At 38.8% G+C, this 23,785-nt stretch overlaps 1 protein-coding gene across 13 annotated transcripts in view; it reads left to right on the top strand.

Moving 5' to 3' along the window:
- The window catches only part of DCLK2 (doublecortin like kinase 2), a 278,173-nt gene that overhangs the window by 123,841 nt on the left and 130,547 nt on the right, over positions 1-23,785 (top strand). For all 13 annotated transcript variants that reach the window (XR_004475999.2, XM_049709072.1, XM_033403000.2 and 10 more), the window contains exon 2: positions 18,293-18,627. Coding sequence is in view for 12 of the 13 variants with exons in the window: in XM_049709072.1 (XP_049565029.1) it covers positions 18,293-18,627 (335 nt within the window). In the remaining variant the exon portion in view is untranslated. The remainder of the gene's footprint in view (positions 1-18,292; positions 18,628-23,785) is intronic.

Below are 23,785 nucleotides of genomic sequence, written 5' to 3' on the forward strand. Positions count from 1 at the left end.
GGGTAACCCTCTAGCTCATAAGCTGTCTGTTCAGCCCCCTGTGTGGAGCTCAGTGCCGGCACCCGTGTTTCAGTGTTCAGGACCCTGTTGCACCTGCTCTACTCAGAAGCCGTGGTTGTGAAACACTCTAGGTTGGCTTTCCTGGTTTGCCTTGCAGCAGAAGTTCCATGAGGTCAGGAGGGGCGATCCAAGACAGTGGTTCTCAACCTTGGTTGCATCTTGGATCACTGGGGACTTTAAGAAATATGGGTGTCTGGGTCCCATCCCCGGATACTTGGATGTAATTGGTTTGGCCTGTGGTCGGGGCATCTGGAGTTTTCAAAGCTCCTCAGGAGATTTGAATGTGCTGCAGAGATTGAGAACAGTTGTGCTAAAGGGTTTCCCACGTTTGGTTGATAATGAGGTGAATCAAGGTCAATCTCTCCTGCATCCTCCCCTACTGAAAGTAGCTAGTTAGGGTGAAAAAGGCCATTGGAATCAGCAGGTGGGGCCCCTTATAAATTAGGCCTAGGGTGTCAACCGTGCTTGACTCGAAGGGACTGCTTGGCTGTATGTTGTGTCATCCTTGAATTCCTGCAGTATTTACTCTTCTTTCACTTCAGGGAGAGAAAGCATTACTAGTAGTTAAGAACCTATGTCCAGAACTAAACACCACCCATAAAGATCAGACAGAACCCAAGTATGTGCTGACTGTGTGTTTATATACAGTCTGCTCTCATGCATCTTTCTTAATGCAAATGGCACATATTGCTATGGTAGTCATAGCAATGTTGGCTTGGCAGGGGAAGGAAACTGAACTTGAAGCCAACTATTTTTCTTATATTAGCACATCATGTTCTTATGTTCTGAAGACACTGTCCATTTTACACATGGGGAAACTTAAGCAACATGCCTTGTCATACAGGACCTGCAGTATATGGCCTTTCATCTACAATTCACTTTTAATAAATTGATGTAGCCACACTGCGGAGTCCTGAAAGTGGTTGAGATTCTATTTAGTCACTGTTACCAAAAGTCTTCCCTGCCCTGGCTAGATGAGGACCCAGCCAAAACTAAGTTGTCTTTTCAGAGAGAGAGAGAGAGAGAGAGAGAGAGAGAGAGAGAGAGTGTGTGTGTGTGTGTGACTTCACAAATTCTGCTCACTTGAGTGTTTTGGTTTTAAAGGCTTCCGGAGGAGGAGATGACAACCAGAGGAGTATAAATAAAATGAAGATACATTGTTAAAAGGGCTTTATTGCTTTATCCTGTTACATACTTAAAAGCTACATTTGCCTAGATATTTCAAAACTGAGTAATGAATTTTCTGATTGACCCAAAGCTAGATTAGTAGCCCTGTGGAAGGATCAAGGCAATGCCTCTTTTACTTAAACACTCATTACTCACATGCCCTTGGGATACTGTGCCTGGTGTGGTCTGAGGAGGGACAGTAGTTTTAATATCCTTCTCAGGAGTAATTTTAACAGTGTATTTGCTACATGAAATGAATGTACTCCAGAGGTGAACATGATCCTAGGGAAGATGGTCAAGGTGTCCATTATGCATATTAAGTGAGAGCACATATTGTACATTGAGTTTGTTATTGCCCAAGTGGTGCATGGTCCACTGAGTCTAATTCTCAAACTGTAGGTTCAACTATAAATTGAAGGTTGATAAATATCCTTTGAATCATTCATTCACTGATTTGTGGAGGAGGGGGAACCATAAGCATATGTAGAGTCCAAATTACACCACAATATGAAAAATAATGATAGAACACAAATATTTGCACCATGGAAATGTTTCCCTAGTATAGCCAATTGCCCACTTGTTTCAAATATAATAAAATTACATTTTATTAAATATACTACAAATACTGCAAAAGAAGAAAATTTGAGCACTTCTTTTGTCATAGTGGCATTCTGGTCTGACAATAGATCTTTATCTAAGTCTTGAATTTCCCACAAAATGAGTGGAATACCCTGTTTCCAGGCGGTTTTTTTTTTTTTTTTTTTGCTATATGCTGGCCTCTCACTGTAGTGGCCTCTCCCGTTACAGAGCACAGGCTCCGGACGTGCAGGCTCAGCGGCCATGGCTCACGGGCCTAGCCACTCCGCGGCATGTGGGATCCTCCCGGACTGGGGCACGAACCCACGTCCCCTGCATCGGCAGGCGGACTCCCAACCACTGCGCCACCAGGGAAGCCCTCCAGGCGGTTTTTAAGAAAAGAACCATCAATGTTTACTATCAACTATTCAAGAATTTAAATAGTTTCAACTTTTAGTTAAAATTGTGTACTCGAATGTTCAGATTTATCATGCAGAAGAACTAACCAGCTACCTGTGAAGTTATTCCTTGCATCAGTAAAAATAGGTCTGTGGTATTTCCCATGTTGTCAAAATTGACTGTTTCATCTTAGTTCATCATTTTTAATAAAGATTCTGATAGTATTTTTGACACCATTATGTTCAGCTGATCTCTCATTTGCCTCTTCCATTCCATGAAATTTGTAGTTTAGGAGAAACTGTTTTTCCCAAAACGTTGTTTTCCTAAAATGTTTTCAGTGGAGAATAGAAAGTGATGACTCAAGATAGCTAGGCATGAACACTCACTCAGAGCCTCAGTCCCTTTGAACTCAGATGACAAAAGAAATTTGCATGGCCCAGATTTTTTTCTTCTGCCCTTGAGAGTCTCTGGAGACCAAAGACTGTTCAGGTGTAGGCAGGCTGGTACTCCTGCGCTACACTAAACCAGCAGGCATTTTGAGCCCTATTGTTTTAGCTCCCCTTGCTGCATTAATTTCAATGAGTTAGTGCTGTGCGTCCCTGTAATGCTGTTTAGTCTTTACAACTGGGTGGGGACCTTCTCTCAAAGGAGGACTGTGAGTCATAATAGTCAGTACTGGGAAAATCAGGTTGAGCTGTCTGAAGCCATGAGCCAGCCAACCGTGTCACATCTCTGATAGACAGCTGAAGATGTCTGGATGGTACCTTCCTAAGTTCTCAGTCAGAACTCTTGGTCTCAGTTTTTTTTTTTCCGTGAGTGTTCTCTTCTTCAGAACATTTAAGCTATAATTATTTTGATGTCCCAAAGAGAGATGCCCAAGGACGGTAGAAACAATGCGTGACCAAGTTGGGGTCCCTAGGTTCTGTGGATTTGAGAAAAAATCACCTCTGTTCTCAGCCTTAGTGACCTTTTCTGTTGAAAGAGAGGTTGGCAGATCACCTAAGTTAGATCCTTTCTGGTCTAAAAGTATATACCCTTCCCCTGCCTAAGTGGTTATTCATTGAGTGTCTGATGGCCTGGGCTGCCTTTCCCTACCCAGAACCTATCTTCCGGAAAATCGACAAAGCTGCAAATGTCCTACACAGCAGGGAGTGGGTATATGGCTCTGATGAAGTGTTTGACAGGAGCCAAAAAATTAAGAGCTACCCATGTCTGCCTCTTTCATTCCGAAGTAATACGTCAGTTTACTCCTCAGTCACCAATAAATAAACTGATTGGATTTTTTGGCATGTGAGAGAATTTTGATTATTTTGACAGGTGACACTTCCATTCTTCCATTAAGTTAACTTGAAAATTTCCATTAAGTTAACTTGAAAATTAGCTTGAATTAACTTGAATTTAAGAAAAATAAAGTTCTAAGAAAATCAAGCATTTGAAGTTTTTGAGATTCTCCTACTAAGCCTAGTTTATTGAATCTCTTTGGTTATTCAATCTCTTTGAAGATGTTAAACCAAAATATGGTGACAGTTATATTTAAGTAAAAATGAGTTTACATTTAAGTAAAAATTAAGTTAACATTTAAGTAAAAATGCATAAGAACTCAGACTATAGGTCTTATCCCCTTGAATGGTAGATTTTTAGAGTAATAATAGAAACTGAGCTCTTGGAACTTGTTACAGTGAGGAAGGCAACATAAACCCATGAGATGTAAGGTATTGGCACATAGTAGTCAAAAGCAGTACACATTTATATAAGGCAAGCATGATGATTGGACATAGCAGTTTAACATTGAATCATCAGTCTGCAAAACCTTCTCTACCTGGCAGACTCCTAGATCCTCCTAGATCCTCCTAGATCCAAGACCCTCTTCAAATATCATCTTTCTATGAAATCTCTTCCCAGACCTCAGGGGCATTGGTCTCAAACTGTTGTCGATTGAGAGCATAGTTGTTGTTTCAGGTGCTGGGGGTACAGTTCTAGAATGCTCACATTCTAGAGGGAGAGAGAGAGTGAATGCACACACACACAGACACACACACACAGACACACACACACAGACACACACACACACACACACACACACGATGTGTGTTCCAGCTGCAGGGCTGTAAGTGAAGTGGTAATGAGGTGGGGCAGGAGGACCACACTGGCCAGGACAATGGAAAAGGATTGCCAGAGGAACAGATGTTGGAACCAAGGCCTGAGGTCAAGCTTAGAACTCTGCCATTTGCTTACTCACAGCATTTTTCCTTTCCTCTATTGTAACACTTACCTTTATAATTACAGGTATATTGGGTCTGTTTTTTGCACTAGACTAAGCATGCTGTGAGGTTAGGGATCTTGGACACAATAAGTTCATTAAATAAATAGCCCAGGAAATGACTTTACCTCTAAGTCTCTTGATTGTAAAGGGAAGTTTGTATGAATTAAGTTTGAATAGGGTTGTTTCTATGTATTTGTGAAAATATGTATTTTGAAAAATTGGATTATAGTCCAGATAAATCAGAGATGCTCTGCTGACTCATTGCTGTGGAGAGAATGACTCTTCCTCAGTACTTGCTTCTATAAATCTGATTGTTTTCTTCTTCTCATTTCCTCAAAACAGGGGAACTCAGGTCTGCTATAACGCAGCTGCATAATAAGCTCTTTCCAGATGTAATGGGAAGAGAAATTTTCATTTGCAGAATAAAGAATTCTAAAGGGTTGAGGGAAGAAGGGAAATACTTGGGAGAGCATTTATGAGATGAGGGTCAGACAGAATGATACACTGGTAGTTATAAGAAAAGATCACTATTTCATGAGGTTTTAAACTATGGAAATGGATATTTTATGGCCCTGTCATATGAAATAAGGGAAGCTAGATATTCCCTTGACTAGTGATTGTCAAACTGCTTTCTTCATTGTAGAGAGGGCCAGGGGAGTTTCTCTGGGTCTGTACTGCCTGGCTAGGTCTCTTCTCATCCCTACTCGCCCATGCTCCTACCACTTCTGTTTTTGTCTCTTCTGTTGATAAAGTAAACCATTACCCTAAGGATTAGGGATCCTATTCTTCTCAACATTGCTACCATTTTTTAGATGTTTTATATGCAATCATTATGTGAGATACTTTGTGTTTTATCTCACCCTTGTTATCCCTTATGGAATATGGCTGCATTGTCTTCCCCATTTTGCAGCTGGGGAGACTGAGACTCAGAGGATAGAGAAATTGTCCCCTTGTACCAGTCAGAAGAGGTGGGGCTGGAACCTGAGGCCTTTCTCCTTGGCCTTTCAACTTCTGTATTCTTAACTGCTATGTTCTACCACCTGTGAGATGGGGTCCATTCTGACCCCTGAAGTGTGCATAGGTCATGTATCAGCAGTCTAGAGCTACATCACCGCTGCAGCCAAACCTGTTAGTTATTTATATTTGGAAAATGAAGATGGTGGTAGTTCCTCAGTCACTGCAGATGTAAAGACAGTTTTAGGATGTTTTGTGTATGGTTCCTGAAATGAACCATACATTATCCTATACACCGGCATAGTAGGGTCTGTGCATTCAAATTCTGCAGAGTTGTCTTGCTTGACTTTGGTTTCCTTATCTGCAAAATGAGGAAGGTTAGGTAATTGCTAAGGCTGCTTCCCCTTTAAAATTCAGTGATCTTGGGAAATGCTTCTGGAAGTGGGAAAGAGAAATGATCTGTCTGGCTCCGTGTCTCTAAAAGTTGGCCAGGTTTTGTGATTGAATGTGGTTACCTGGGTTTAGATGGAGTTCTTAAACCCTCAATAACCTATAGGAGGCTCTTCCCCATAGAATCTTCTCAGGAAAGGGAAAATTATGTACAGGCCCATTGAGGGCTGAGACCATGGTCATTTTGTTAATTCATTTATCCTAACAATAAATACTTCTGGCTCTTGATGTTTGATGATTAATTTTACTTTTGTGCCATATATAAGGTATTCTGATAGGTGGGAATAGGTGGATATTGGTTTTTAAAAAATCTTTCTTAGTTAAGACAGCCAGCTGGACAGTTGGCTAGATTTGCAAAGGTCAAATAAGGTCATGCAAAAGGCAAATATTCCTTGCCCCTTCATATTTCAGTTTTGAAATAAGTTTTTATTCAAGAAAAAAGGGATGCAGTATATTTGTATGTTAACAATTTATCAATTTCACTAGTGTCTGAGATGCCTGACGTGATTTTTCTCTTTGGACATCTTTCATAATCAAATTTTTGTACCTTTATTTTGAATGTATGTTTAAATCCCAGGACTATTCTAAGCCCCCTAATATTTTCAGCGTCTGCTTTGAGTTTGTTCTCTGACGTAGCTAAGACTTAGTTTCGTTCATCTTTTAGCATTCTTATTTTAAGCATTGTCTTTAGAAAATTTATTTCACATATAGTTTAAATACAATCTGCATTGTACAATACTTTTTTTTTTGGCCGCATTGGGTCTTCGTTGCTGTGCACAGCGTTTCTCTAGTCGTGGAGAGCGGGGGCTACTCTTCGTTGTGGTGCACAGGCTTCTCATTGTGGTGGCTTCTCTTGTTGCAGAGCACAGGCTCTAGGCGCACGGGCTTCAGTAGATGTGGCATGTGGGCTCAGTAGTTGTGGCATGTGGGCTCAGTAGTTGTGGCTCGTGGGCTCAGTAGTTGTGGCTCACGGGCTCCAGAGCACAGGCTCAGTAGTTGTGGCACATGGGCTTAGTTGCTCCACGGCACGTGGGATCTTCCTGGACCAGGGCTTGAACCAGTGTCCCCTGCATTGGCAGGCGGATCCTTAACCACTGTGCCACCAGGGAAGTCCCTTTACGATACTTTTTAAATTCTATGAGTTGGAAATATAATTTAAGGCTAGAATTTAAATACTGTTTCATTCATTGACATGCTATAATTTTTGCTCTAATCCAGGCTATTTTACCCTGTTTGCCATATCTCTTGCAGCCTGAAGCAGTATACTAGCCATATTGTAATTTGTCAGAAGCTACTACCTTCAAGACAAGGAATGGGAAAATACTGATTTGTGAGATCAACTTTAGTACTTTTGATTACACTATAACATTTACTAACGTCTCAACATAACTAAAATAATCTACAATTATGACCTACTATGTTATGATTTGTTTATATGTTGGTTAAATTATAATCACTTGCAACCAAAATGTATCACAATAGAAGTTTTTAAATTGTCATTGATTTATTTCTTCCTCCACTGTGTATGTTTTACAAACCTCAGATTACTTTGTTAATTTTTATGTAATAACAATGTCGTTATTTCTGAAAGGCAGTGATTGATGCTCTCTTCCCCAATATCCTTGTCCATTATCTTGGTCTTTTAACAGTATTCTACCTCATCTCTTAAGGAAGCAGGAAAAGAAAAAGGAGTTATGGAAACTTACTACTGGTTATACTCTTCATCAAGCCTCTGCAAAAGAACGAACTTGAGAAATAGCCTGACCTAAACTCATCTCTTCTTAGTTTAGTGATCAAGGCCAATAGCTGGAAGGTTCTACATGAACCTTGTAACACTTAGCAGAGTCCTGGTGAACAGTGTCTCTTCGATAAATGGGAGTGGTCCTCAGCATCTGAAACCAAAATGTGCATCCTTGTAACTTCCCCCCGTAATTCTAGGGCCACCGTTTGGAGCTACGTAAGACTCCAGGTGGAGCAACATGGCAGCCCTTCAGACATTTTATGACAGTGGTCATGCTTTACGGTTTCCCCCTTCTTCCCATCCCTTAAACATCACTACTCTTTTTTGACAAACATCTGGTTTCTGAATCCTTCATCACTTGCACTGAATCTTTTTGAGCTATTCTCACTATTGTCACTTGCTTAAAACTGGAGCCAAGTCTTCCTCTTAGACTCAAAGTGAGATTTAAAGGGTTGGGGGGGGTGGCGGTGAGGGAGGAAGGTCTTAAGCAAAGATCTCCAGAAGCTGGGGAAACTCTGTTGAGGGAGGTTTTTACCTCTACTCAGATGATGAGCCAACTGAAAGACTGACCCTATATCCATTATGCCCCAGTTTACTTACAAATAAGTGTAAGATGGGCACATTTTGGTTTGAAGATCTCTTTCTCAGTATCCTTAAAATTGCAGTGTTTCTCAAACTTTTGCAAGGTTTGGGATAATTAAAATTGAAAAACAATGTAAACATCTAACAACCAAGTTGCAGAAGCCCAGCATTGCCTTAATTACTTTAAATACATTGTCACTTAAATATTTATAAAGGTAGATGTACTTATGCATATAGCTCTTTCACACCAGTACAACCCAAACGAGACAACCTAAAAACCAACAAAACTGTATAACCAATAAAAATGCAGAGTAGCAACATAAAGCTCCAGATGCTATTTGCTCAAACTAAACTGTTCCCAGTGTGACCATGGTGCGGAACGCTGAGTTTGCTGTGCTGTATTTCACAATGCCGTGTGACGAGTCAGTTTTGCACTGCTAACAAGCCTTCATTCCCGCAGAGTAAAATTATGTCCTCTGGCCTTAACTCTCTGTGCATGTCTTGTACATATAGTAAGTCCACTTCTTCCTCATTAACTCCCAGCAAAGTTACACCACTTGATGCCAAAGGAGTTGAGGCTGTGGGCACGGAGTGGCCTGGCTGCACTTGATTTAGAAATAGACATTCAGATGTTCCAGAATAAGATGATATAAACATTTTAGGTCTTATCATCAAATTAACTACAGAATTGGGAGTTCCCTGGCTGCCTAGTGGTTAGGATCCTGGGCTTTCACTGCCATGGCCCTCAGTTCTATCTCTGGCTGGGAACAGATCCTGCAAGCCACGCGGCGCAGCCAAAAAAAAAAGAATTAAAATTGCCGAGGTGAATGCTTGTAGATTGTGGGATACAGTTGGCTCAGGTTTGAGCAGCAAGAAGACAAATAATGGAGATTAGATAGAATTTTTTTTTTCAGTGGGTAAGCTTTAAGGCTTTTTGCTTAGTGAGTAGCATTTTTGTTTTTACTTTTACATAATTTCTTTGGTCTTAAGTTAACTCCTCCCAAATTTCAATGCTGAAGCGTGGATTTGTGGACATACTTCTTCCTACATATCCAGATGTTCAGTGTAATGTCTCCACACCTTTCTCCGTGGAGGGTATCACAGTCATTTTCAGCCTGTTGCTTTCAGATGTGTTGAAGGGGCACTGGTCTTAGGGGTGAAAGAGCTCATCTTGTGTCCTCAGCCCCTCCCTGTAGGAAAGGCTGTTACATTCATTTTGTGAATGTGCCAGCAGTGGTCCAGAGATAAACCAAATGAGTACAGAAGGGAACAGCATCCAGGTGAGAGCAGTGTACTTTATGTTACCATGCTGGTTCCCATAAGGTTAAATTCTGCGCACTGTACAGTTTGGGTAGAAAACCCAATAAGCTGTTTGCCACAACAGAATAGTAATCAGTCTGTCTTTTCTTTACCCTGTATTCTTCTGAACCAGCTGGGTGTGGGAATGTGTCCTTGATGTGCTTTAGATGGAAGTATTCACATTATTGTCTCCCCGATAGGACAGTCTCACAGATGCTGTACTTCATTAAGGACATCAAACCATCTTGTAGATGCAACATACCCAAATTTATTTTCCTTGGTTACATTACTTTGGAAGTAATTTCTTTCTCAATTTTGGAAGTTGGGAAAGAATTTAGGTTTTTAAGATTTTTGCAGATATTAGACCTTAAGTGTCAGCCATACTTTCTTTTCTTTCCTCTGTTACCATATTTAAATCTGTGTGTGTGTGTGTGTGTGTGTGTGTGTAGGGAGGCTTTTCCTTAAGCTTGATGAGTCCTTACACTTTATTATTTTTTTTTTTATTGAAGTATAGTTGCTTTACAATATTGTTAGTTTATACTATACAGCAAAGTGAATCAGCTATACGTATACATATATCCCCTCTGTTTTGGATTTCCTTCTCATTTAGGTCACCACAGAGCATTGAGTAGAGTTCCCTGTGCTATACGGTAGATTCTCATTAGTTATCTATTTTATACATAGTGTCAATATCATATATATGTCAATCCCAGTCTCCCAATTCATCCCACCCCCCCTTTCCCCCTTGGTATCCCATATGTTTGTTCTCTATGTCTGTGTCTCTATTTCTGCTTTGGAAAAAGACAGTCTATACCAATTTTTTCAGATTCCACATATATGTGTTAATATACGATATTTGTTTTTCTCTTTCTGACTTACTTCACTCTGTATGACAGTCTCTAGGTCCATCCATGTCTCTACAAATAGTCCTTGCACTTTAGACTTGTAAACAAGTTTTCTTTTTCACCATAAAGTTCAGTGCTTTCTTCTGCTCCAAGAGTTAGGTATAGTCTCAATGTCCAAATTTTGTATAACTGATTTTCTGCCGTAAATGTCAAAAATAGTTTGTAATTACAAGCTAATTAGTGGTTTTAGGCAGTTAATGTAAGTATTTTAACAGAGGTGGATAAGAGACTTTCATAGTAACTGATAGAAAAGTAGGCTAAAACATTCTGTTGTGGAACTTCCAACTGTGTAAATAAACGTTTAGCTATTTGTAATTTCTAACAGTAAATTGACATTTTAAATGTTAAGGGACTATTTTGATTTAGCTATTAAAATATATTTTGTATATAATACACACACAAACCCATAGACACCCACACACATGTTCCATTGGTTGAAAGACACAGTGCATTTATTGGACTAAAATGTGCATGGACTCTTGGTGCTTTGATGGTGTGAAGTGAAAAAAAGAACTTGGTAGGTACTAGGCAGCCCTCACAGCCTGCTTGTTTTCCTCTGTGCCTTAGTTTGCCCTTTGATGGGGTGGAATGACCTAAGAGTGTCTCAGACCACACATGATGTCCTCAGGAGCCTGACCTGAGCCTCTCACGGTCACTGGGTGTCAACACCTACACTGTGCAAATGTTTTACCTAGAAGTAACGCAAATCCAAACCGTGAGACGTACAAGTTTGTTTTGGAAATATGCATTTTTGTCATGACTTGGACAAACATCTTTTGAGTGCCTGCTGTTGGTGCTGGGCTAGGTGTGGGTAACATGAAGAAGGGGACAGTCAGTCAGTCAGTGTTTTCAAGGAGCTTCCAGTCCAGGCAGTAGTTTGTAACCAGAGATTTTGTTCAGAGTCACCTGTGAAGTTAGGAAGTCTTACTCACAGGTTCTGGTGCTACCTTCCAGTGATTCTGGTTCAGTTGAACTGTGGTGAGGCCTGGGCAACTGTGCTTCTACAACAAAATCACCTGACGAAAAAAAAATTCTTCTCTAAGAACCACCGGAAGAGACAGATAAAGAATAAAGGATTATGAGAAGTTGACGTATTGTAGCCTCAGGATACAAGTGAACACAAGAGTGACATAATTTTTAAAATTATGAAACATATCTATAGAAAATTCATAAAACATACACGTACAGCCCAGTGAGTTATTATGAAGTGAACACCTTTGTGACTACTATCAAGAAACAGAGTATTGGGAATTCCCTGGCTGTCTAGTGGTTAGGACTTTGCGCTTTCACTGCTAGGGCCCGGGCTCAATCCCTGGTCAGGGAACTAAGATCCCACAAGCCACATGGCATGCTCCCCACCCAAAAAAAAAGAAAGAAAGAGAGTATTGCCAGCATCCGAGAAGCTCTCCCTGTGTCCCTTCCTAGTTACAACCCTTCCCAAGTTACGGTAGCCTGACTCTTGCTTTTCTTTATATTTTTACCACTGATGAAGGCATCCCTAATCAGTATAGTTTTACTTTTGTCAGTTTTGAACTTAAAGAAATTAAATCCTACTGCATTCTATTTTTTTGTTTCTTTTGGTCACCATTATTTGTAAAATTCATCCAAGGTGTTGTGTATAGCTGGCTTGTTCATTTCCATTACTGCATAGTAGTAGTACATTATATGAATATACCACAATCTGTGTGTCTGTTCTCTTGCTGATGGATATGTGGATTGGTTATCATCTTTGGCTACTGAGCCCATTCTATGAGTGTGTGTGTGTGTGTGTGTGTGTGTGTGTGTGTGTGTGTGTGTGTGTGTACTCTGGTGCCCATATACAGCAGTTTCTCCAGGGTATTTTCCTGGGGTGGAAACGTATATATTGTCAGCTTATCTATCACTAGATAATGCCCACCTGTTTTCCCTAAGTGATTGAACCAATTTAAAGTACATGGAAGTTCCAGCAATATAGCAAAGTTCCTGTTGCTTTACCTCCTTAGCTGGGGTGATTAATCTTGACTGGTCAGTAAAAAAAAAAAAAAAAAGAGGTAAGGAGAGAGGAGGAGGAAGGCTATTTCAAGCATGTAAGAAGGAATGAGAATAAGAGGGTGTGACGAGTTTGGAAGGAAAGGGCAAGTACACTGGTGTGACACTAACTTAGGAGCCTGTGGGAAAGTGGTGAGAGGTGAGATGGAAGTATGTGAATATGCTGGAGAGTTTGGTCTTTATTCCAAAGGCAGTGACGCTGGCAAAAGATATCAGATTTACATTTTTTTTAACATCTTTATTGGAGTATAATTGCTTTACAATGGTGTGTTAGTTTCTGCTTTATAACAAAGTGAATCAGTTATACATATACATATGTTCCCATATCTCTTCCCTCTTGCGTCTCCCTCCCTCACACCCTCCCTAACCCACCCCTCTAGGTGGTCACAAAGCACCGAGCTGAACTCCCTGTGCTATGCGGCTGCTTCCCACTAGCTATCTGTTTTACGTTTGGTAGTGTATATATGTCCATGCCACTCTCTCACTTTGTCCCAGCTTACCCTTCCCCCTCCCCATATCCTCAAGTCCATTCTCTAGTAGGTCTGTGTCTTTATTCCCGTCTTACCCCTAGGTTCTTCATGACCTTTTTTTTTTCTTAGATTCCATATATATGTGTTAGCATAAGGTATTTGTTTTTCTTTTTCTTACTTACTTACTTCTCTTTCTTACTTACTTCACTCTGTATGACAGACTCTAGGTCCATCCACCTCACTACAAATATCTCAATTTCGTTTCTTTTTATGGCTGAGTAATATTCCATTGTATATATGTGCCACATCTTCTTTATCCATTCATCTGTTGATGGACACTTTGGTTGCTTCCATGTCCTGGCTATTGTAAATAGAGCTGCAATGAACATTTTGGTACATGACTCTTTTGAATTATGGTTTTCTCAGGGTATATGCCCAGTAGTGGGATTGCTGGGTCGTATGGTAGTTCTGTTTTTAGTTTTTTAAGGAACCTCCATACTGTTCTTCATAGTGGCTGTATCAACTTACATTCCCACAAACAGTGCAAGAGTGTTCCCTTTTCTCCACACCCTCTCCAGCATTTATTGTTTCTAGATTTTTTGATGATGGCCATTCTGACTGGTGTGAGATGATGTCTCATTGTAGTTTTGATTTGCATTTCTCTAATGATTAATGATGTTGAGCATTCTTTCATGTGTTTGTTGGCAATCTGTATATCTTCTTTGGAGAAATGTCTGTTTAGGTCTTCTGCCCATTTTTGCATTGAGTTGTTTGTTTTTTTGTTATTGAGCTACATGAGCTGCTTGTAAATCTTGGAGATTAATCCTTTGTCATTTGCTTCATTTGCAAATATTTTCTCCCATTCGGAGGGTTGTCTTTTGGTCTTGTTTATGGTTTCCTTTGCTGTGTAAAAGCTTTTAAGTTTCATTAGGTCCCATTTGTTTATTTTTGTTTTTATTTCCATTTGTCTAGGAGGTGGGTCAAAAAGGATCTTGCTGTGATTTATGTCATTGAGTGTTCTGCCTATGTTTTCCTCTAAGAGTTTGATAGTGTCTGGCTTTACAGTTAGGTCTTTAATCCATTTTGAGTTTATTTTTGTGTATGGTGTTAGGGAGTGTTCTGGTTTCATACTTTTACATGTACCTGTCCAGTTTTCCCAGAACCGCTTATTTTCTCCACTGTATATTCTTGCCTCCTTTATCAAAGATAAGGTGACCATATGTGCGTGGGTTTATCTCTGTGCTTTCTGTCCTGTTCCATTGATCTATATTTCCGTTTTTGTGCCAGTACCATACTGTCTTGACAGCTCTGTGGAGGATGAGGAGGCCTCATGAACTACTCTAATCTGGGGAGAAAAGAGAGGGAGCAGGGTTGAAGGCTTGGGTTCCAGAGATGCTTAGACCAAGTCAACAGTTTTGCTAAATCTGTTGAATATGGGGCAAAAAGAAGAGAGAAAGGAGTTTTGGTTTTTGCCTGGGTGACTGTGTAGGTGGTGATTTCGTTAAGTTGGGGAATTCCAGAAGAGAAGTGTTTGAGGTTGGGTGGCAGTCATGGGGAGTGAAGTTAGTTTTAGACTTGTGGTACACGAGACAGCTGTAGATGATCTCGTAGAGATGCTCTTGAAGTGATTTGAACTCAAGAAAGGACTGGGCTGGAGATGTCTCAGAGTCCGGGTGGTGATTGAAGCCGTGGGATGTGTCTGTGCACAGAGAGTCTAAGGAGGATGAGGTGGATGCAGGGGAGAAGGGGATCCTGAAAAGCAGACCGAGAAGGGGCTACCAAAGAAGTAAGAGGTAAGCCAAAAGAAATTAGGTCCTGGAAGCTGAGGAGGAAAAGGCCCCGCAGGACGAGAATTGTGACTGGTGTCCAGTGCCCTCAGAAGACGCCAAGGGAAATTACAAGAAGTGCTTGGCATTTGGCAGTTAGGAGAGAAGTGGTTGGGATCAGGGTGTTTCAGCCCGGGGAGCAAAGGTGATGCTGCAGTGGCTTAAGAGCCGATTGTGGGCGAGGAAGTGGGAGAAACCAGATGAGGAGCTGGGCAGTGAATGGAAGCCAAAGCACATTTAGGTGGAGGGGGGTGAGGAACGAAGAGGGGTAAGATCTGTGTGTGCCACAGTGGGAGATACTCTATAAAGTCCTGTGTAGTTAAATGGAGGAGAGAAGGAGAATGTGCCTGAAACCTCGGCACGAGGAGCAGGAAGGACCCAAATGTTGCGAGAGACTTAACGTTGAATAGGAGGAGGGTACCCTTGTCACTGAAAAGGGAGAAGAGGCGGGGAAATTGGCACAGACTGAAATACATCTGTAGGGATGACGGTTTTCAGAGAACAAGGAATTGGGGAGTTCCTAGCTTTTAGTAGCCTCTTGCCTCTTAAATAGGAGGCCGTTCATTTGGTTGAGTAAGGATGAAAGTTAATGGTTAACAAGTACCCAGGTTGTATTACACAACTGTTGACAATTGGTTTGTCAACCTGCTAAATATGAAGTAATGCAGAGTGTCTCTGAACAGATGTCAGTGGTAGGAAGCCATAGGCATGCCGCTGGAGAGAGTCAAAGGAGGTGGAAAGACTTTCTATTCCGCACTGTGCTTGAAAACAGTAAAGGTGTATAACCACTTCCTGCTTCTGTCCATCCTCTTTCTATACAGAAAACAGATCCTCTTTTTAAAAAAAAAAAAAGTTCATTGAAGTATAGTTGACTAACAATATTAGTTTCAGGCATATAACATAGTGATTTGATATTTTTATAGATTGCACACCATACAAAGTTATTATAAAATATTGGCTATATTCCCTTTGTTGTACCTTACATTCCTGTGAATTATTTATTTTCTAACTAGTAGTTTGTAACTCTTAATCCTCTTCACCTATTTTGCCCCTCTCCCGACTCCCCTCCCCTCTGGTAACCACTAGTTTGTTCTCTGTAACACAAATCCTCTTCTATGTAGTATTCATGAGATCATTATTTACAAAATGATTTCCCACCAATGTCTTATGGTCAAAGAACTGCTTTTAGAGACACAGAGAGGGAGAATATGAATATGTCTGAGTGTGTGTGTATGTGTCTCAGTTCTCTTCAACTAAAGACCACCCAGAACATACCTGGAGGTGAACAAGTTGAGTTTGCTACTCATTGCAGTAAGGAAGAATGGACATTATAGGATACCTCAGGGCAGCTCAGTAAGAGCTGCGAGAGCTGTCGTAGAAATTGGGCTTTGGTTCCAGGAAAGCAGGGACTCATTCTGTATTGGGTGCTGTCAGAGGAAGGACAATTCTGTGATTGAATATCTCATTAAATCCTATTTACAGTGAGAGCAGACAAGATTTAGGAAAAAGCTATAGTTGGTAACGAAGTGGCAATCACTCATTGAGTGACCTTATTTTTGTGTCACTGTATCATAGTCCCAGAATGGCTTCATTTGATATAGATATTCTGTGAGATGATATCCCACAGAAGACCACAGGTCAGATCAGGTTATAGTAACATTGAGGTCTAGCTGTGAATGTTAGATCAATTCCGGACCTCAGGGACTGCTTTATTTTTCATATATCCATGTATGAGATATATATATATATATATAGAGAGAGAGAGAGAGAGAGGGAGAGAGAGAGGGAGAGAGAGAGAGAGAGAGAGACAACACATTTATATCTTTAAGTCTAATTTTAAAGTGAAATGTTTATCCTTTCCTTGTTTTGGTGAGTGCAGTTTTAATATGTATTGGTAAGAGTTTAAAAAATTCTCTCACAGTGTGGTATTTTATCCGTGAATCAAGGTTCATTACTTTAGGATATACTTTTTCAGCTATATCAGTAACATAGAATGCACTATCATTTGGAAAACTTGTTCTCTCTCTGGGGAATGAGTAGAAAACAGAAGGTTCTTACATGGATCCAGGTGGGAAGTGGGTGGTGATGAGGGCAGAGGGGAGGGGCATTTTAAGAAATATTTAGAGGGTAGAGTGGACAGAACTTGATGTCAGAGTGCAGTGTGTAGGGAAGTCAGAAGGGTGAGGAATGATGCCTAGGTTTCTAGCTGAGGAGTTTGAGTAGGAAGTGATGTTCCTCAATAGGATGGATGGAATGGCGAAGTGACAGGTTGGCGGGGGGGGTAACAAATCTTAAACAAGAATCCCTACAGTAGCATGACTCTGGTTGGGGGAAGACTGATTGCTTCTAATCAGTCTTGTAGGTGCCTAGTGTCTAACAAAGAATAAGAATTTATTGTTTAACAGCAAGAGCTATAACTGCCTAAGGAACCAAAATCTTAAATGCTTTTGTCTGCATATTCTCTCCCTGTAGGCAAATCTATATATTAAAAATGAGTCCATTAAACTGCATGTGTGGAAAATAATGAATTCTTTTTGAGTTAGAAGATACCTTGGAGAAAATTTTAGAGTGTAATCCTTTTATCTTGCATGCCAGAAAGTTGAGACTAAAAAGAAGTGGGTGACTTCTGAGTTTCCTGAGAGAAAAAGTGTGATTTTTCAACATAAAGTTTTGGAACTTAAAATTAATGAACATTGAATCAGTTAACCAATTGACAAATACTATAGTTTTTATGTTTTACTTAGTAAAAATTAAGCAGAAGGCTACATGAATAATGAATACATCATTTTAACTACTAAATATCCTTCCTCATTTAAGTAGACGATGAAAAGTTTGTCTATTTAAACTATTTTAAATTCATATTCTTCCATTAAGGAAAAAATGCTTTCGGTATGTTTCTGTGAGCTGTCAAAACTCTTCCTTCATTTTTGCAATGCTTCGTTAATTGAGTAAATGATCATATAACTGAATATGTGAATTTAGTCAGCTATGTGAATTTTGTAGTAACTTTTCTTTGATTAGGGCTGAAATCTATAATCAGAAAGAAGAGGAAGACAGTTTTATTTCTTTATGAGAATGTATTATTTTGTGATATAGTTATTTCTTCCAGAATGAGACATTAAAAATTAAATTAGTTAATGGACTTTTGGAAGTAGAGAGTGCCTTAGAATTCACCTGATTCAACAACTTCCCTTTACAGATACTGATGTTGGGAAGGAAAGTGCAGGGACTTCCCTGGTGGTCCAGTGGTGAGGACACTGCACTTTCACTGTCGAGGGCGCGGGTTCTATCCCTGGTTGGAAAACTAAGATCCCTTACGCTGTGCTATCCAGGGTGACATTTGACCAGAATAAAACCCAGATCTCTAGTTTCTTCGTCCAGTGCATTTCACTCTAATGTATGCTGTTCTCTCAAAACCAACTTAGATGCTATTGAAAAGAAAGGGGTGTGGGTAGAATGCCAAACCTGTTAAGTTGAGGATTCACTTAATGGGTTTCTAGCATTTTTGCTTCATACAAAACGCTCCTGTGGTGGGGATAACCACGTTGATAAAACTGATTTTTGCTTTTTAGGTGAGAGTTACGTGTGTGCGTCGAATGAACCATTTCGTAAAGTTGATTACACCAAAAACATTAATCCAAACTGGTCTGTGAACATCAAGGGTGGGACCACCCGAGCCGTGGCTGCCCCCTCCTCAGTGAAGAGTGAAGTGAAGGAAAGTAAAGATTTCATCAAACCCAAATTAGTGACTGTGATTCGAAGTGGAGTGAAGCCTAGAAAAGCAGTGCGGATCCTTCTGAATAAGAAGACTGCTCATTCCTTCGAACAGGTCTTAACAGATATCACCGAAGCCATTAAACTGGACTCAGGAGTGGTGAAGAGGCTCTGCACGCTGGACGGGAAGCAGGTAGGATGTTTCCAGCCCCACACTGTCTGTCTTACTTTTAAACTCTCCCCGTACCACGGTGGTTACATAGTTAATATGAATTTCATAGTTCCCTAGAAGTTATTCTAGCAGTCCTACTTGTGAGAGGCCTGTGTGTGTTGGCCTTTATCATGAAAAATGTAAGTGGCTTACCTGCCTCTTTACCCAAATATCTCAAAAGTAAATGTAGAGAAATCTATCATATACTTCTTATGGCTATTGGAAGGGAAATGTAAACTTCTTTTTTTTTTAATTGAAGTATAGTTGCTTTACAATGTTGTGTTAATTACTGCTGTGCAACAGAGTGATTCAGTTATACATATATATACTTTTAAAAATATTCTTTTCCATTATGGTTTATCATAGGATATTGAATATAGTTCTCTGTGCTATATAGTAGGACCTTGTTGTTATCCATTCTATATATAAAAGCTTACATCTGCTAACCCCATACTCACACTCCATCCCTCCCCCAGCCTTCTCCCCCTTGGCAGCCACAGTCTGTTCTCTATGTCCCTGATTCTGTTTCTGTTTCAGAGATAGGTTCATTGTGTCATATTTTAGATTTCACATATAAGTGATATCATATATTTGTCTTTCTCTCTCTGACGTCACTTAGTATGATAATCTCTAGTTGCATCCATGTTGGTGCAAATGGCATTATTTCATTCTTTTTTTATGGCTGAGTAGTATTCCATTGTATATATATACCACATCTTCTTTATCCATTCATCTGTCAGTGGACATTTAGGTTGTTTCCATGACTTGGCTATTATGAATAGTGCTGCTATGAACATAGAGGTGCATGTATCTTTTTGAATTACAGTTTTGTCCAGGTATATGCCCGGGAGTGGATTGCTGGATCATACAGTAATTCTGCTTTTAGTTTTCTGAGGAACCTCCATATTGTTTTCCACAGTGGTTGCACCAGAAGGGAAATGTAAACTTCTGAGGAAAGAGTGTATGTTGAAGAGGCTTCCTACATTAAGTGGGATATTCTCTAGTTAAGAATAAGAACATCTGTTGACCAGTAGAGTCTATGGGTTTCGGTAAATCACAGAAGTAAAAATAAAAGATATTTAATGCTTTCAGAAAAGCCTTTCCTCCCTACTTATGTATAATATAGAAAATGCATTTCAAAGAATGTTCTTTTATAGGAATGTCCATTTGAGTTTCATAGGAAACAATAGAGGTAATTAAGCAGCATTTCTGAAAAATGTACACAAATTACACAGGAAGATGCAAGCCAAATTATGGTAACAATATACCAGGGAATCTAATAGGCTAAAAAAAATTGAGCAAATTGCAGGAATGCATGAATAGCAGTTATACAAGTATTGAGTTTCATAACAATCAGATTATCATTCCTAAAAAGAAACATGAGGCTTCTAAAATGTATTTTTTCCTAATTTCAATAAAGTTAAGTTGTTTAGATTTACATTGTATTAAACTATAGTTTCCAGCATTCAATTTGTTTCTTCATTCCATTTTGTTTCTTCCCTCTAACATAATTTATTTTGAAGTGTTTGGCTTGTGTAGTGCTGAGAATGAATAATATAAAACACTGGAATGGTGTCTTCTGGAAAAACACAATTAATTTCTAATTTTCTAAGACCAGATCTAGTTACTGGGTTGTTTTCATAAACATAAACAACATTTTAAAAAATACGTTCTGAAAATTCCAGTAGATTATAGTGAGTTTACAATGGCTTTTCTAATTAATTAAATTAAGAGTTAGAAGGCATAACGTTTCATAGCAGCCTGCCCCAAGAGAGGTTCACAGTGTGAATGGAAATAGACACTTTACAAATTGAGTTAATAGCACATCACAACACAAAACATCTTAAGATTCACCCTGCAAATAAGTGAAAAAAAAAATTAGACCACAAGACAGAAAGGAGATTTGGTAAATCAAATAGCTGATTTTTGGTGGACACAGTGAAGACAGGAAATGGGGAAGACAAATATTTAAGATACCTAATGAAAGGAAAAATTAAAATCAAAGCTGAAGCAAATTAGAATACATAAATGGCATATAAATAGGAAATTCAATAAAGATTTAAAAACTGAAACAGATTTGGAAATCTACAAATAAATGTTGTTCAGGGAAAATGTAAGTAAAATAAAGAAGTTGAACAGCTAATTGAAATAGAAATCACTGAAATTTTAATAGGTATTCAAAAAAATTGTCTTTTAAAAGGCTCCAGACTAGAAATATTCGTATGTAAACTTGTTAACTGAAGCTCAAGCAATCCAAATCACCAGCATATTAAAGAATAATGCTGTTATGAGTAGACTTACGACAAATTAAAGGATGGCTTACTATTAAGAAACCTGTTTATACATGAGATCTAGAGGAAAAAGCATGATAGTATACACAGTCCCCCCAAAATGTCGCAAAGGCGTTTGACAAAATACAAAATCTATATTCAGTTAAAGATTTAGTAATAAAAATGGGAGGTGAATTCTCTAATACAATAAAAAAAGAAAAATTCCTATCTGAAACAAAAAGTCCATGTATTGGTAAACAAATGAGTTACAGGAAGCATTTCTATGACAGTCAGGTACAAGATGAGGACGTGTGATAGCACCTAGTACTCAACATTCTTCTATACATTCTTCCTGATTTTTATTTATAGTTTAATTGTAATTTCCATAAGAATGTAAATGAGATTGTTTTGGAGTGAGGGGAGCGATACCTGACAAAGTGATTTTAAAAGTTAATCTGGAAAAATAAGCAGGAAAATTTCGGAAATAATGATTAATGGGCTCTCATGCTACCAAATATTAAATCAGCATCCTCATAACCATACCAAAAAGAAATTCCAGGTGTTTTAAAAATATAGGTGTCAAAATAAGACACAAGAATGAAAGGAAAATATGTCAATAGTTATGTTGAAATGGGAAAGGATTTTCTAAGTAGTAAAGAAGTGGAAAAATCAGAGGGAAACGTTGATTGGTTGGACATAAAAATTAAACATTTCTAGATGTCCATACACCCCAGTGTTCATTACAGCACTGTTTACAATAGCCAGGTCATGGAAGCAACCTAAATGTCCATCGACAGACAAATGGATAAAGAAGATGTGGTACATATATACAATGGAATATTACTCAGCCATAAAAAGGAACAAAATTGGGTCATTTGTAGAGACGTGGATGGACTTAGAGACTGTCATACAGAGTGAAGTAAGTCAGAAAGAGAGAAACAAATATCATGTATTAACGCATATATGTGGAATCCAGAAAAATGGTACAGATGAACTGGTTTGCAAGGCAGAAATAGAGACACAGATGTAGAGAGCAAAGGTATGGACACCAAGGAGGGAAAGTGGGGGCAGGGGTGGTGGTGGCATGAATTGGGAGATTGGGATTGATATATATGCACTAATAGGTGTAAAATAGGTAACTAATAAGAACCTACTGTATAAAAATAAAATAAAATTCAAAAAAGAAAAAAATTTTTTAAAAGACTTAAAATTTCTAGATGTCAAGCAAGGGTTATATGCGTTTATGTAGAGTCATACTAGTTTAATATGAAAAAAAAAACCACTACAGTGGAAAAGTGGATAAAGGGCCAAACAGACAATTTGAGAAGATAGGATTATAAATCGCAAGCATAAAAAAAGTTCAGTCTCGCTAATAAAAATGTGAATTAAGGCAATGAGATATTCATATTTGCAATGAGATATTCATATTTAAAATTGACAGGTTTTTTTTAAAACAGAAAATGTCTGTTATTTTTTAATGTGCAGTGAATAGGCATTCTCTTCCAGTGATGGAAGTGCAAATTTCACAATCTTTATCGAAAGCAATTTATTATGTACAACTCAAAAATATTTTTTCTATTTGAACTAGTAAATTAACTTCTAGGAATTTATCCTAAATAATCGAAGATGCAAACATAATTATGCACAAAATTTTCATCCCAGCACTAAGAGCAAAAGATTGGAAACAATTTAAAATCTCTAAAGTAAAAAACAGTTAAATGATTTGACCATAGAATTTATATGTAGTGGGCATTGAAAATTGTGTTGGGGGAATATTTAAAGACATGGGAAAATGTTAAGCAAGAAAAAAACTCTGTAGTATGTTTTCAATCTATGTTAAGAAAGAAGAGTGAGGAAGAAAATGTTTTTAATGAATTCAGAAGGAAAAAAGATTATAGTTGCCGTCAGAAATCCAGAATTTGCTGTTCTGATTTCCACTGCTTCTTTCTCATGTCTGCTTAGAAGCAGAAACTCAAGCACTGAGAAAGAAAACAAGACTGATTTCAATTAGACTGAAGAAATCAAAACATTGAGTTAATCTTGAAATTTTGGCATGTGGTTATAAAATGTTGGTATCGCTTTTGTCACTTTTTATGTCTTATAAAAGTTAAAATATTATTTCCCACATGCAAAGAAAAGAGATATTTTAAAACTTAGAAATAAAATGTTTATTTGGAAAAATTAGAGATTTCATTTTGATAGACACAGCTTTGGATGTTATATTTTCAGATTGCCAGGTATCCTTAAAAGCTGTAGTTTTCTAGGCACTGATTCAACATTTGTACTATAAGGGGACTTATATTTAAACTTCAAGTCTGTCTTTTGGTTGGTTTATGTTGTAAGTTTAAAGAGAGATGAAATCTTGCTTTGAAATAGCCTAAGAGATTTTTCTTGTTCTTAAGATTAATGCAAACCTTTAAATGGACAGTGTTCATCTTGAATTTTTTCCATAAAATGATTTTTAAAAAATTATCTGCTTTCTGAAAATTCTCAAGAACAGCTTTGCTTAGGTGAAGAGAAAGGAGCTAAGATGTGTTCATGAGTTGTCCCGGTACAAAATTTTAGACTGTCTGCCTTGACTTTAATGTTCTTTTTTCTGGTTACTTCCTACTCAGATTTGTTGTTTTCATTTTAATTAGTCTGATCTTTGACACAGGAGAGAGCTTGAACAATTCATAGGCAATTCATCATGAACAGTCAATGAGCCCATTCTGATACTTGTGCTAGAGTTTCAAGGGGCCCTGCTTATCTTTTCTCACTGTTGTGGCCTCTTCCGTTGCGGAGCACAGGCTCCGGACGCGCAGGGTCAGCGGCCATGGCTCACGGGCCCACCCGCTCCGCGGCATGTGGGATCTTCCCGGACCGGGGCA

This window comes from Orcinus orca, chromosome 4, assembly GCF_937001465.1.
Source record: "Orcinus orca chromosome 4, mOrcOrc1.1, whole genome shotgun sequence".
Lineage (NCBI taxonomy): Eukaryota > Metazoa > Chordata > Mammalia > Artiodactyla > Delphinidae > Orcinus > Orcinus orca.